The 14,832-nt window shown below is 37.8% G+C and overlaps 1 protein-coding gene across 1 annotated transcript; it reads left to right on the forward strand.

Moving 5' to 3' along the window:
* The first annotated feature begins 359 nt into the window (after window positions 1–359).
* Window positions 360–5,607, forward strand: TfIIFalpha (transcription factor IIFalpha). The gene is made up of 4 exons (XM_067759377.1): window positions 360–1,494; window positions 1,560–1,765; window positions 1,838–2,141; window positions 4,809–5,607. Exons 1-4 carry the CDS (start codon window positions 563–565, stop codon window positions 5,017–5,019), a joined length of 1,653 nt encoding a protein of 550 aa, XP_067615478.1. The 5' UTR covers window positions 360–562; the 3' UTR covers window positions 5,020–5,607.
* Window positions 5,608–14,832: the final 9,225 nt, after the last annotated feature.

The raw sequence follows: 14,832 nt of genomic DNA on the forward strand, positions 1-14,832 counted from the left end.
AGCAAGAAGAAGATGTTTGTTTACAATTTTCCGTTTGCAAACCTGTGAAATTTCTTTTTTTCACTTATTCGCGTTGTTGAAAATTTTCCTTTTTAATTTTATATACAATCAACTTTTGTATAATGGCAATTACACAGCATAAATTAATTTTTTTTAGAAATGTTTTTCTTTTTTAGCGACGGTTGGAAGTAGCACGTATGCCGATCTTGAAGCGTAGAGGAATTGTAGCTACATGAAATATCTTGTACGCGTCTATGACGCGTAGCCTCGTGTGCACCTTGCGTTACATACCTATAAGAAAAAAGTTATTCTGATACGGTCAGTGTTGAATAGCTTTATTTATTACGGTATAGTGACTCGCTACATATGCAATTAATTCGATGGAAGGCAGCACTGTGCTAAAAAGATAGATGTAGCAATAATTTTTTATCATCTGTTTGTCAGTTTTATTTGTCAAACTGATTTTGTTTATTTCGCTCCAAGGTATTCATTTTGCATTTTCGTGTTTTGTGAAATTTTTACAAAATATACAATTGATAACAACTAAAGATTTAATAAAAAAATGGCATCGTCTTCTAAGCCCACTAATTCTATTACGAAAGCCACTGTAACCAGTGCTAGTGGTACATCTGCTTCCACGTCGTCATCAGCACCGCCAACTAATGTACAAGAGTTTAACATTCGTGTCCCGAAGAATTTGCGGAAGAAACATCATGTTATGCGCTTTAATGCTACTCTGAATGTTGATTTTGCACAATGGCGAAACGTCAAAATGGAAAGGGAAAATAATATGAAAGAATTTCGTGGTATGGAAGAAGATATGCCCAAATTTGGTGCTGGATCTGAGTATAACCGTGATCTTAGGGAAGAGGTACGTCGGAAGAAGTTCGGAATAATTGCAAAAAAATATCGGCCGGAAGCGCAGCCATGGATTTTAAAAGTTGGCGGAAAAAGTGGGAAAAAATTTAAGGGCATACGCGAGGGTGGTGTTAGTGAAAATGCAGCCTTCTATGTTTTCACACATGCCCCAGATGGTGCTATTGAAGCATATCCATTAAACGAATGGTATAACTTCCAACCGATACAACGTTATAAGTCGCTGTCCGCCGAAGAAGCTGAGCACGAATTCGGGAGACGTAAAAAAGTGATGAACTATTTTTCGCTTATGTTACGTAAACGTTTGAAGGGCGATGAAGAGGAGGAGCAGGATCCTGATGAGGTCAAGTCAAAGGGAGCATCGAAAAAGTCGAAAGAACTAAAGATTAGCGAAATGGATGAATGGATTGATTCAGATGAAGAGTCCGACTCAGAAGAGGACGAAGAAAAGAAAAAAGAAGAGGATAGTGATGATGATTGTAGCAAGAAAAAAGTCAAAAAGGGTCAACAAAAAAAGCCAAGCAAAAAAAAAGATGTAGATGACGAGGCTTTCGAAGAGTCTGATGATGGCGATGAAGAGGGTCGCGAGATGGACTACGATACAGAATCTAGTGAAGAGTAAGTAAAATTGACTTCCTAATAAACTTGTTTTATATAATAACAATATTTCATTTATACTTAAGTGAGCCCGATCCGGAATCGAAATTGGATAAAGATATGAAATCAGTAGCTGAGGAAGATGCTTTACGCAAATTATTAACTTCAGATGAAGACGATGAGGAGGAAAAGAAATCTGATGAGTCTGATAAAGAGAAAGACAAAGGTAAAGAGGATACTAGCAACAAGGAAAAGAAGAAAACTAAAAAGTTGTCGAAAGACGACAAAAAAGGTAAGAAATCACATCTCAAATATGTATTTTATGCCAACACTTAACATCCATTATTATCTGTTAACTTTTCAGATTCTTCTAGCGATTTTAGTTCAGATAGCAGCGATTCTGAAGACGAAAGCACCAGTAAGAAAAAAATGAAAGAGACGCCAAATAATAAGAATTCTTCTAATAATACTTCGCGCTCCGCAACACCCACCGGTTCAACATCGAACAGTGCTGTCAAACGTAAAGTTAATAATAGCATGCCAAGTGATCTTACTGCTTCTGAGAATAGCAATAGTCCAGTTAATACACCAGCGAAGCGGCCCAAGTCGGATACGGCACCCATGGTACCATCAACATATGCGGGTGTGGTGAATGCAACCAATAAAGAGTAAGAAATTAAAAAAAAACATTAGCGCAGCGAAACCTTGATATATCGATCCCTTACAAACCCAAAACTCAGTAGATATGATATTCCATGCATATTGCAAAATTATGCACTTAAAATTATATTTTCTGTTAAGCGCGTTAAATTCGAAACCAACCTATAAATTCACGTGGAGTTTTCAACAAAGAAGTTGAATCAAAATTGATTTGCATTACGAGATTTTAATAGTTTTTGGAGATATCAAGCCAATCACTAGAGAACATTAGAATATGCGGTACGAAAAACGTTTAAATGTTATTCATAATTGTGCAGGAACGCAAAGCAAAACCCTTTATTTCAGAATAGACTAAAGCCTTTTTGTAATTTATTTAAAAAACTTCACATGTCATAGGTTATTATAAATTAAAAATACATAGATAAATTCCATAACAAAGGTTTTTTCTTTGCGTTCCTGAACATATACATATGATTGGCGCTTACGACGTTTATAGAGCCGCCCATTCATTTGATGTTTGTAGGTAGGTTGGTAGGTTGAACTGGCCGGTCCATGAGGACCTCACATAGACTGATTGAGTCCGTAGTGTTACCAGAAGTTTGTTTTTAACGACCAAACTGAAAACCCCTATCAAAACCAGGACCTATGTTATAAAATAACTCCGTCCTCTTGGCAAATACTAGAAGCTTCCTAGGACTTAAGCCACTTGCTGCTTCTAGATCTGACAGCCGTATCACTCCTAATAGCTGGAGTCTTAGCCTGGCAAGTGCAGGGCACGGGCACAGAACGTGCTCGATCGTTTCCTTCTCCAACCCGCACTTCCTACATCTGCTATCACTGACCAAGCCTAATTTAAAGGCATGTGATGCCAGAATGCAGTGTCCAGTCAGAATACCCGTCATGAGTCTACAGTCCTCTCTTTTTAATGATAGAAGCAACTGTGTTAGTCTAAGGTTGTAAGACCTACACATAATCTTCGACACTTTACAGCCCCGCGCTTAAACCCACGCCTTTCCCGCTTGGTCGATCATGTGCACCTCTCGCATTCGCTTAATCCCGCCCAATCTAATTGGAACATCTACGGAGCAAGCTTCAAGGGATGCGCCCTTTTTAGCTAGTTCGTCCGCTTTTTCATTCCCATCTATTCCCATATGCCCGGGGACCCAATATATATGTATGCTTCTCCTGTCCCGATTCTCTCCAGAGACTGCTTACACTCTAACACGCATTTAGATGCTGTGCTATGCGAGATTATTGCCTTAATTGCTGCTTGACTGTCAATATAAAAGTTAACACGTTTGCAGCTTAAGCTATTCTCTTCCAGGGTTTCTACTGCTTTGGTTACGGCTAATATTTCCGCTTGGAAAACGCTACAGTAATCCGGCAGCCTGTAGGATCTGCTTATTTCCGGATCAGCGCAGTATACCGCAGACCCTACTCCTTCCACTACTTTGGAACCATCGGTGTACACATGTATCGCCTCGTCCGCCATTTGCGCACCCTTGCGCCAACCGTCCACCTCTATTGTGGCCTTAAGATCTCCCTCGAAGCGGAGATAGGGAATCATGTAGTCTGTTCGTCTTGTGAGTGATGACGCTATACTACTATGGCCATATGGTCGGCGCTCAAGCTGCCCGAAGCACCGAGCCTGGTTGCGGTCGTTAACGCTTTGTTCTTTGCTACCAGGTCTGGGATGTGCAGAATGGCATACAGTGCAGCCGTCGGGGTTGTTTTCAGGGCTGCCGTAATACTAAGCATCGATAGTCTGCATACCCCCTCTAACTTTTTGAGGTATGTTGTTTTTTGTGTGGCTTTCCACCAAACAAGAACTCCATAGTATAGAATAGGGCTTACAATCGCCGTAAAAACCCAATGATAAAGAGTGGGCGATAGGCCCCACGTACACCCCAGAATTCTTTTACATGCATAGAGTGCCGTTGAGGCCTTCTTGACCCTCTCCTCCACGTTGAGCTTCCATGACAGCTTACTGTCTATGATGATTCCTAGATATTTTGTGCAAGGTTTCTCCTGTAAGGTCACCCCTCCTAACTTAGACCTGGTCCAATTTGGGACCTTGTACCTCTTTGTAAACAAGACCATATCCGTCTTCTCCGTATTGACTTTCAACCCGACATTAGATGCCCAGGTATGAATATCCCGAAGCGCCCGATCCATCAAAGAACTAATCGTTGGAAGGCACTTTCCACTTATGACAATTGCAACGTCATCTGCGTAAACCGTAAGTTTTACGGGTCCCTCATCGAATTGCCTGAGCAGTTGGTTGATGACCAGCGTCCACAGCAGGGGTGATGTTTGTAAAACGTACAAAAAAAAGCCAGGAAAATGTTTTCCGAATCTGCTAGTATATTTGTATAATAATTTGCGGTATTGTACTTTTTTAAACCTTCAGCGACTTCCTGACACAAACACGCAAATTCTAAAAAAAAAAAACGTTTCTGAACCATTATCATGTGCCCTGGAGCCGTCGGTATATACGGCAGGCACGCCACTTACTATAGCAACTCTAGAGAAGGTATTATGCTGCAACAAACCGATTTTTCGAAACAAACGAATTTGGCAAACCCCTACATGTTCTGTACATCGAGGTTTCACTGTTATTCGTGCATATAAACACATTAATCACATATGTATACTAATTTATAATTTGCTTTCAGTGATTATGGAATTACAGAAGAGGCGGTTCGGCGTTATCTAATGCGCAAACCCATGACACCGACAGAGTTGCTAACTAAATTCAAGAATAAAAAGACTGGCGTGTCAAGCGATCGTCTTGTGGAGACCATGACACAAATACTGAAGAAAATTAATCCTGTCAAACAAACTATACAAAATAAGATGTACTTGAGTATCAAACCACCTAAGTAGTTAAGACAATGTATGATTCTATAGGATAATTTGATATGCCAACTAAAAGTTATCAATTATCAGGCAATTAAAAAAAAAATGGCGCATAGTCAAAATAAAATAGTTTTTAAATTTAGTTGAAGATTTTTGACATAATTATCTATGACTTATCTGTCAAAAAAGCTGCAACTAAATTTAAAACTTTTTTTATTTTGACTATGACTATGCGCCAATATGTTTGAGCTTATTTTAATATCTACCCACTTATAAATACCATTGGTTTTTTTCTAATTTCAACACCTAAGATGTAATCAATTAACTTTTTTTCAAGAGTTTTCATAGAAAACAACCAAAAAAATTTTCGACAATTCGAGCACAAATTCAGTTAAGGGATTCTGCTGTCCTCTCAAAGAACGTGGGCATGTACATTCGAACTGAAACTTGGATATTGAACTTAACGTATTGGACTTTCCAACATATGCTGTTTTTTTTTTTTTTCAATTAAAAATAAATGTTTTAGATTATTTTGGATCTGTTCTTCAAATTAATGCAAAATAAAATGCTCAAATCTTGGTTCGTTTTTATTACGAAACTTGTTGAGAAGCAGTATCTGCAATTTTAAATCTACATACTGCCCTTTATAAAAAGATTGGGTAGTAATACAGTTTAGGGACCCTAACCTAAATTTAGGTCTTTTCGAGTGTGGTATCAAAACTCGCGTATTTACGTGTACATTAAGAATTTGTTTCCCCCTTTAAAAGGTATCCGCGAAACACATTTTGTTTCTGCATCAGTGTTGCCGGTTTAGCTTTTTTCAAGCTGAATTTAGCTTTCTTTTCTCCGTTAAGCTTGAAAATTGTGATTTAGTTTTAAACTTTTTTTCAGAAATTAGTTTAAGAAAATATATCGCAGACTAACTACAAAAGAGTCACAACTTAAAATTTTTCAAAATCGGTTTTGTTCCATAAACCAATTCACAGTACACATCTCTAACTGCCCCTTAAATTTCGTTGTCATTATTTTCTTCTTTAAGCGCCGTATGCAGATCAAAAGTAAATGCTCAAGAAATTTTTTGAATTATTTCTTTTGCCTTCAAATAGGAGTAGGCAAGAATAATAGAAATAGAAATAGAAGAAAAATAGAAGAAAATAGAATCAACCTCAGATTTTTAGGAGCTTTTTGAGTATGCAGTTTTGTAGTCCAATTGCAATCATCAGCACCTGAAGGTAATAGTTGTTTTTTGGAACTTTGTGGGCCGGTCTAAACTTAAATTAGATTCAATTTTCTAGGTCACTAGTGCAGCTACTCTCAAAATACCTGCATAAAAACATAAATTTAAATAAATTAGTAAATGAATTCATAACATAACTTTCGCGTTTACATTTATTAACTTATCAATATTACGAACTTTACACTGCCGATCAACTGAATAGTTTCAAAATTAAAAATGGTTTTATTCGAAACTTATATTTATTTATGAGTTTTCAATAATTTTCATTTAAAGTATAGCGGAATATAACAGATATGTGATATAAATAAAAATTTCAAAACTTACACAGAGTTCAGAAAAGTTAATCAGAGTTTGAAAGCCCGTCATCAAATTAGAATTACCACAAAACTTGTACGGAAAAAGAACGCAACAAACTCATAAATAAATATAAGACTAAAACCATTTTAAATTTTTATCCTATCCTGTTGATTGATAGTTTATGAAGGTATATAAAAACTTAAAGTAGAGAACTGAGTGGAGGTTTTCCCTATCTTTACTACCGATTCCAATGCGCTTCAAAAACTATTTCAAAATTTTATTGAAGAACTCTCTAAGAATTTTTTTCGGAAACGGCAAATCTCGATAAAAGATATTTTCAACTGAGATAGAGCTTTGTTGATACAACTTCTAACATTGGGCATTTTTGAAAAAAAGTTTGGAAGAAGACGCTCTTCAAAAGTTTGCATTTTAGGTACGTTTTTGTGGCATTTTCGAATCGGCATTCCAAATAAATTGTTGTTCCACTCAGCCGTCGACATATGAAAATAGTTCTTTAGTTTGAACTGGCTTATGAATTAATAGGTCTAGGAAGACTTTTCTCTTTCCGCGCCAACTTTTTGTAACAGCGTGTACATAAAGTTGCAGCATGCTTCATCAGCTACCTTCTTCGGAAGCTGCTTAAGTAGAAATTCGAAGCCTGCAAAAGCTTCCTTAAATGGAGACTCCGACTCCGATTCCCGCAACTTCAACGCATTGCCTTGTTTTTCCAAAAGGTCATCGAACTTCTGCCATATTTCCTGATTTTGGGGCTGGCTAGCTAAACGGGAACGTTTCGGTGGTGTGGGAGTCTATGAATAAACAATAATTAGCAAATCAGTCAGCAATTATAAATGCTTGTGCCCCTACCTCTACCCTCACGTATATCACTGACACTAACCCTACATCTACCCCTCCTCTAATACTACCCCTTCCTTTAACCATATCTCTACTTCTACCCCTTTCTCTTTACCTACCTCTGTTCTTGTTGTTGTTGTAGCGGTGCTTCGCCCCGTTCAATAAGGTTGTCATCGCATTTTTTTCTTACAAATGCAGCAGTACCAATCCCGTGGACCGGGTTTAGCCTCAATGCCTTCCGGGAGCAGGAGGGTAAGGAGCAGTCCCGTTGCGAGTGCTGCTCCATTGATGACAACTTTTGAGTGTTGTGTACTGGGTTAAACGGGTTTATACCATGACGACAGCCCTTGGTCAGGAAAAAAAATTCCGAGTAACTCCGGTAGCTGAGAACCTGCTGAATTGGGAGTTGCCTACCTCTATCTCCGCCCCTACATCTACCTGTAAACCTACCTCTCCCTCTATCACTGCTCCTATCTCTACCCCTGCTTAGCATCCCATCCACCGCATGTTGTTGTTATTCGCCCCCGTTCATGCAAAACCACCACCACTTTTAGGTTTTCATCAAGATCATCAATCATAGTTCAAGGAAAACAGCTGTTTCGACAGGGTTGGGCCATAGAGAGTGAGTCGTTAGATCTGTTGGTCCACATCGCAATAAAAAAGTGGTTTGTCATGTGGGGACTCATCGCAGGCTATACACATATCGGACATGTCCGGGTTGATTCTGGATAAGTAGGCGTTTGTTCTACTACAGTATACAGAACGAAGTTGAATCAGAAAGATGCGCGCCTCCCTCGGTAGTAGGCTACCGTTTGCCGTTCCGGATAACTCCACCAATAACGATGTTCACCGGGCGCAACTCTTCCAATTTTTGTATCATGTATAAGATTGCGAGTCTCGAATGTTTCTATTAGTCAAACGGCGGTGGAGGCACAAGTTGTCGGGCTTTCTTCATATACTTGCGGAGATGTTTTGTCACGTTCCTGGGAGGCGGAGCAGTGTCTAATAATTGTCGACCTGGATATCCGGGTTGATGACAATTCATTAGATGCTGTTTAGTGAACATTTCATTGCGCTCTTTGATGATTATCGTCTTTGCAGTTGCAGTTTTGGGTGCGGTATTTTGACAGGCGACTACATTGGCTAATTGCCTTATATGTACTCAGCAACGTTTCTTTGCCTTTACCCCAGATGCTGCCAGCAAGGGACTTGAGAATTTTGTTGCGACTTTGTACTTTAGAGGCGACTGCGGTGTCATGTTCGTGGAAGCAGAGGCCACCATCGAATATCACACCAAGGATCTTGCGTTGGGTGACTGTCGGTAACCTAGTACCGTCGATGTGTATATCTAGTTCGTCATTAATCTGCTTATTCCCCGTCGTGAATAGGGTTTCTGAAGATTTGGTTGTCTGCATAGGATACTATTGTAACTACTTCTCTTCTTAGATGTTGCGTTCCTAAATTGAAGAACCCACCGCATCTTTCATCTCGGCACCAATAGCTATTTATTTATAATATAGAAGATACATACGTATGTATATACATAAACTTACATATTCATATTGAGAACCAGGGCGTTTTGATGTACTCGCTTCCTCATTTTGGGAATCATCACTGGTAGTGAAAGTGCTGCAAAGAAAAGGAAATTGAATATGATTACTTAAAATTTAATGATATTGTGTGTATATGTACCTTCTCTTTTGGGATACATTTGGCAGGAAGGACATCTCCTCCGCAAACTCCCAATCGATATCCTCATTAAAATATGGCTCACTGAGCTGCTCCCCACCGGCACTTCCACTCTTAAATTTGTTCGTGGCCTTCGCCCGGTAGCGGTAGCTTTCCCTCAAGCTCACCCACGCAGCTTTGCACTCTTCCACTAAATAAAAATACTATAAGTTTTCAAATTGGTATGAATATACAACGTATTATACATACTTACCCGATTTACCAAGCGTAAAACCTATCTCATTCCACGCCTGATCCACTGCATTTTTATTTGAATGCAGCGGATCGCCGATATTCCAAATCCGATCTTTTAATCTAACGGCTGAAATAAGGTTGCGCTTTTCCTCGCTGGAAAAGTGCAATATGCGCTTCTGACGCTTGGAGGCTTTTGCTGTGTTGTCCATTCCTGGGGCCTTATTCGCTGTGAGTTTTAAAATGTACACAAGAAATTGCGTAAACTTTGAAATTCTGATTCTGTAAAGCAAAACTATGAACAAAAAAACTCACTGATAAAAAGTCAGTTGATAGTATTTTTGAAAGTCCAAATGTCACTTTTTCTTCAAGAAATAATGCACAACCATTTATTTCTTGGCAAAGAAAGAGTTTACGTGTACACTTTTTCTAAAAAAATCTTTAGAAAATAGTAGTAGAAAATGTATTAAATTTCTTCAGAGCTGCGTACTGCAAAAGAAAATTTCACTCATAAAATTTTTCTTGAGCATTTCTTGGCTGTCATTTTATATGGAATTTTTGGTTTTCTTAAGAGCTGCATACGGCCCTTTTAACTGGAAAATTACCGTTATGCCGTTATGCTTGCGCTCTATCATAGTGTACAAGTACAAGTGTGTTGACTTCTTTCTGACAGGCACTCGCTTTAGTGAGCATAACGGAAAAAACTGGGTTGCCATTGTTGTTTCGGTTGAAAACGGTCGAATAGGGTTCTGTGCAGAGACTAAAAGATTGAAACAGTGTTTATGTAGTCACAAAAGTGTTGCTCCTGTTCCACAGCATTTTAATTTTAGATCATGGCGAAAAGTGTTCAGTTCAGAGTTATTCATTTTCATTAAAAGTTTAATTTATTACGGAGGGTTACTCCTTTAAGTGTAAAAAGCAGAGAAAACGTATAGTTTTTCTAATTATTGTGAAAAACTTTAATTTGAATTTCTGTACCCAAGTTTACTATATTTGTGTAACACAAGAATCTGGAGGTCAATTCCTTAACTATGAAAAACTGAAAAATGTACACTTATCGAAAACTCATTTGCACACACAATTTTCACTTTGAATTTAGTTGTGTTTTTATGCACAAAATTTTGAAACTAAAAACAAAATTTTCATTTGTCAGAAAAAATAAAGAAAAAACGGCCTAATGTCAAAAAACCCTATGAAATACAAACTGGCTTGTGTATTTCGTGGGTTTTTATATTATATTAATATATAAGAAACACGTGTCACACAATTGAGGCCAATGGACTCCTAAACTACTAAACCGATTTTGAATTTGTTTTGCACCCCGTTTGTAGTTTGATCTAACTTGAAATATAGGATAGGTGACTGGGTGACTAGGGTCTCGAGATATAGGCCAAAACGTGGGCCAGTGGATGCCTAGACAGTATTTATACAATATGGATATCAAATGAAAGCTGTTGATGAGTGCTTTAGTACAGAGTAATATATTATCCCAGTTAGAACTAGGACTGGGACTGAGACTCGAAGTGGGACTTAGACTGGGACTGGAATAAAATACATACCACCTTCTGGGACACGCAATAAGGGATGCAGAAGAATGAGAAGAAATTGAGAGAAGAGAAAAGAGAGAAGGAGAAGGAGAGTGAGAACGAGATAGAATGAGACGAAGATAGAGATAGATGAAGCGAAAAATATGGAGGGAGGAGTGAATAAAAGGATTAGGAAAAAGTTAAGAGGGAGGGAGGGCAGCGTCAGACGGAAAAAGGTTATTAAAATGTATGCAGATTGACCAAATTTGGGGCAGGACAATGTCTGCCGGGTCTTCTAGTACCTTTATATTAAGTCATGTTTGTCCCCTCATTTCCTTACGAATTTTTGACCCACGGAAAAGTATTTTTCGGTAACTTCCCGTTGAGCTAGACACTTCATACTTAGAGCATAGTTCAGGTCTGGGGAAGTTCCAATGCAAGTAAAAAAAATCCGACAGGTGGCGCACGGGACGAGATATACAGAAAATTTATTTTAAAATGGAAATTTCGAATTTTAACTAACTTCTCGGTGATCCAGAGACTTGAAACTTAGCACATAGTTTGCGAGTCGATGGCACTACAATTCGTGGAAAACAGAATGCCGCCAGGTGGCAGACGAATCGAGATAAACGAAAGTCCCTGAAGAAACGCAGGGAATTTTGCGATCGATTTTTAGGTAACTTCCCGGTGAGCTAGAGACTTGGAACTTGGGCGTGAGCCACAACCCGGTGAAAATGCAATATTTGATCAAAAAAATTTGGGTAGATGGCGCATGGATCGAGATATTGTAACGAATTTGCTGCAAATCTTCTTATTTGCCCTTTTGCTAGGTTCGTATCGCTAAACTGTTGAATAAATAACTCCAATATTTAATAATGGAAAAAAATGGCCTTTATTAAAATACTTCACAATAACACTCAAACTGTGCAACGAATAGCTTAATAACCAAACTGATAGCTTAAATGAAACTGACTTTCAAAATAATACTGCTATTGCTCGCTAGATATCGTGTTAGTCGTAACTGCTTGACAACTCAAATCAAACTGAAACTTCTTACTTGCCTGCCCCGCTTTTATAGTTTACGCTGCATACTTCTAGGCTCTTCGATTTCCAGAAGTTACTAGTTAGTTTCGGCTACAAAATCGCCAGCCACAACTACGTGCACAAATTATTGCTCTCTCTTGTGACAACTCAGATAAGATATATGCATGTGTTTGTGCATTGCCGCTCCGCTGCTCGTATACGTACATATGTGTAGACGCAATTATTTATTCGTTTATGTAGATACATAATGATTGAATTATTGATGTGAATGTTTGTAGTTTACAGTCTCTCGCGCATACATAGGCGTATAAGTAAATGTATCTGTGTGTGACATCTTTCGGCTGCCTTATATATGTGTATACATGATTTGATTATTGACGTAAATACTGCTTATCGTGGCCTTGGCATCGCCTTAGTGATGGTATAACTTAGTGATGTTAATATCCGTGACAATATTAAGAAAACTAGTTTTGATTTGTGAATCTTTCAATCCATTTTCAACTAACTTGCCGGTGAAACTTGGCACACAGTTCGAGGCTTGGTGACAATACAACCCACAGAAAACAAAATTCCGCTAGGTAGCGCGCTAAGTGAGATAACTACAAATCCTTGCAAAACGAGGGGAATCTTGCAATCGATTTTATACTAACTTCCCGGTGAGCTGGAGATAAAGTAGTATCATACAGGAGTTTGATTTGTTTGCATTTACAGCACCATTTTATTTGCAGAAGACTTTCACAGCTACAAAAATTAAGGCGGATTTACATAGACGATTTGGCTGTGTTGCATTCATTAATTCATCTGTCGGGCGAAGTGTCGAAAAATTTCCATAAATGCCTTCGTTGCGTGCCTACGCTTTGCGAACGCCGTACGAAAAACAATGAAACACCGTACGATATCATTGCTTTGAAGCGACCCAAGCGTTTATATAATTTTGCCCTTATGCATTTGTGTAAACAGCCTTAGAAGTGAAAATATTGCATGTTACACGTGTGGCGCTTTATATTTTGACTTTAATTTAAATAAATTTTGCTTTCCGTATGTTTCCGCATTGTTGCAGGTTACAAATCTTCTAGTATTCTTATTTACGCGGAAATATATGCAACTTCTTCATCTGTAAATACTACAAAGTTTTATTAAACTATTAAATGCAACTCAGCTTGCAGTACTCTTACGTACGAAAAATGCAACTCTAGACCTGAGATTTGCATCAGGTGAGCGAGGCTGTTTGTAGTTTTGACGTTTATCGCTTAGTTGACACACTTGTCTAGGTACACTATGGCTCTATCAACTACAGAGTACTATTTTTAAGCTGGAGACATTGGTGCTTTATCGGTAACCGTATCGGTAACCTTTTAACAGCTGATTCGACCAACCTTATGAGAATCAATGCAATCGATTATTGGTGCCGCTAAGGTCGTAACCGTATCGTAGCCAACCAATTGGGTTTTGGTTTACCGTCGTAACGATAAACAGCTGATTACGTTAGGGATACGGATACAGCGATACGACATACGGCACCAATGACTCCAGCTTTAGTTGTGTCAATGTGCATAAGAACAAGTGAACAGTTTTTTTACGCATAAAGTGTATTATTTTAAATTCTGACTATCTTGTTGCAAAAAACTTTTAACTTTGTTGTGTATTAATTAAAATTGTGTCTTATTATACGTAAAGAGTGAGTAATGTTGTTTGTATTATTGTGAAATGTGCCTTTTTTGATGAAATAATTGTGAATGTACGAGTAGTAAGTTTTCTTAGAAATAGTCATAATTCAAAGTTGCTATATATTTTGTCCGTAAACAAATAATTACAATAAAATTTCGTTAATTCATTTTATAATGAAGGTATCCTTCTTTATAAAACTGGATTTCAGTATAACATTACAGACGTTTTCACATAAACCGTTTTTCTTCTCTCCTGAACATTTCCATTTTTTCAAGTTGTCACTCTTTTGTAGTTAGTGTGCGATATGTAGATGAACAATTTGGTGTAGATTAAATTTTAAGAACATTGGATAATTTTGGGCTGGATTTTAAAACTTTGAGGTGTTTAATAATAGATAATGCTAGCGTTATGGTAGGCAAAAATCGAGGAATAGTACCTTTATTAAGGCAACATCAACCTAATAGCCATGTAGTTCTGTGTGTTTGTCATTCGATTATAGGCGGTTTTATCCGCTTCAAAACTGCTTCCGAGCGAAACTAAAATTTTTGATTTCAGAAACATTTAACTGGTTTTCTGAGTTCGCAAGTAGACAAAAGACAATGCTATTTACTGTCATTAAGGGTGGACTTGAACGATTGCGAACTGCATCTACACGTATAAGGTAAAATTTTTCTCAAACTGCAAAATTTAGAAAAAATCTTCAAATTGAAAAGCATGGGAGTTCTACTTTTCAATAGTTCTTAAGTTCCTGTAAATAAAAATAAAATACGAATATTGGCCGAAATTGTTTCTCCTTGTAAGGAACTCCAGAACTATTAAAAAGCTACTCAGAACACCAATTTAGTTAAAATCCACTTCGTGTTGTAACGTCGTCGCGTCAAGTTCGTTTCCCCACAATTCAACCGCGTGCTATAAAAGGACGCTATTCATGCGGTTGAGAACAAAATGGCGGATAGTGAGGGAATCGAAATGACAAAAATTTATTAAAAATAGTTGAAAAACTTAAAATTTATCGTACTTGGAGTAAACCATTAAATCTAAATATAATTCATCGTACTTGGAGTAAACCATTAAATCTAAATATATAATAACCTTAATTACGCAGAACTTAGCACATGGTTCTGGCCTTAGTGTATTACCTGTGTGTTGGTGGAGCAACTGTACAACAATTTAAAGACATTAAAATTTGAATATATAACATGGTGTTATGGATTAACACCAATGGAGGGATAACCTGGTGTTTTATAAGCTTACGCTTTAACCAAGAAACTAATAATCCAAAAAAAAAAGAGA

Source organism: Eurosta solidaginis, chromosome 1 (genome assembly GCF_040869045.1).
Source record: "Eurosta solidaginis isolate ZX-2024a chromosome 1, ASM4086904v1, whole genome shotgun sequence".
NCBI classification, from domain to species: domain Eukaryota; kingdom Metazoa; phylum Arthropoda; class Insecta; order Diptera; family Tephritidae; genus Eurosta; species Eurosta solidaginis.

Bases quoted from the DNA above. Each gene is read 5' to 3' on its own strand.
- TfIIFalpha (XM_067759377.1), top strand. From the start codon at position 563: ATGGCATCGTCTTCTAAGCCCACTAATTCTATTACGAAAGCCACTGTA. The intron at 1,495-1,559 runs GTAAGTAAAATT...TTTATACTTAAG, and splicing joins GATACAGAATCTAGTGAAGA to TGAGCCCGATCCGGAATCGA. The intron at 1,766-1,837 runs GTAAGAAATCAC...TTAACTTTTCAG, and splicing joins GTCGAAAGACGACAAAAAAG to ATTCTTCTAGCGATTTTAGT.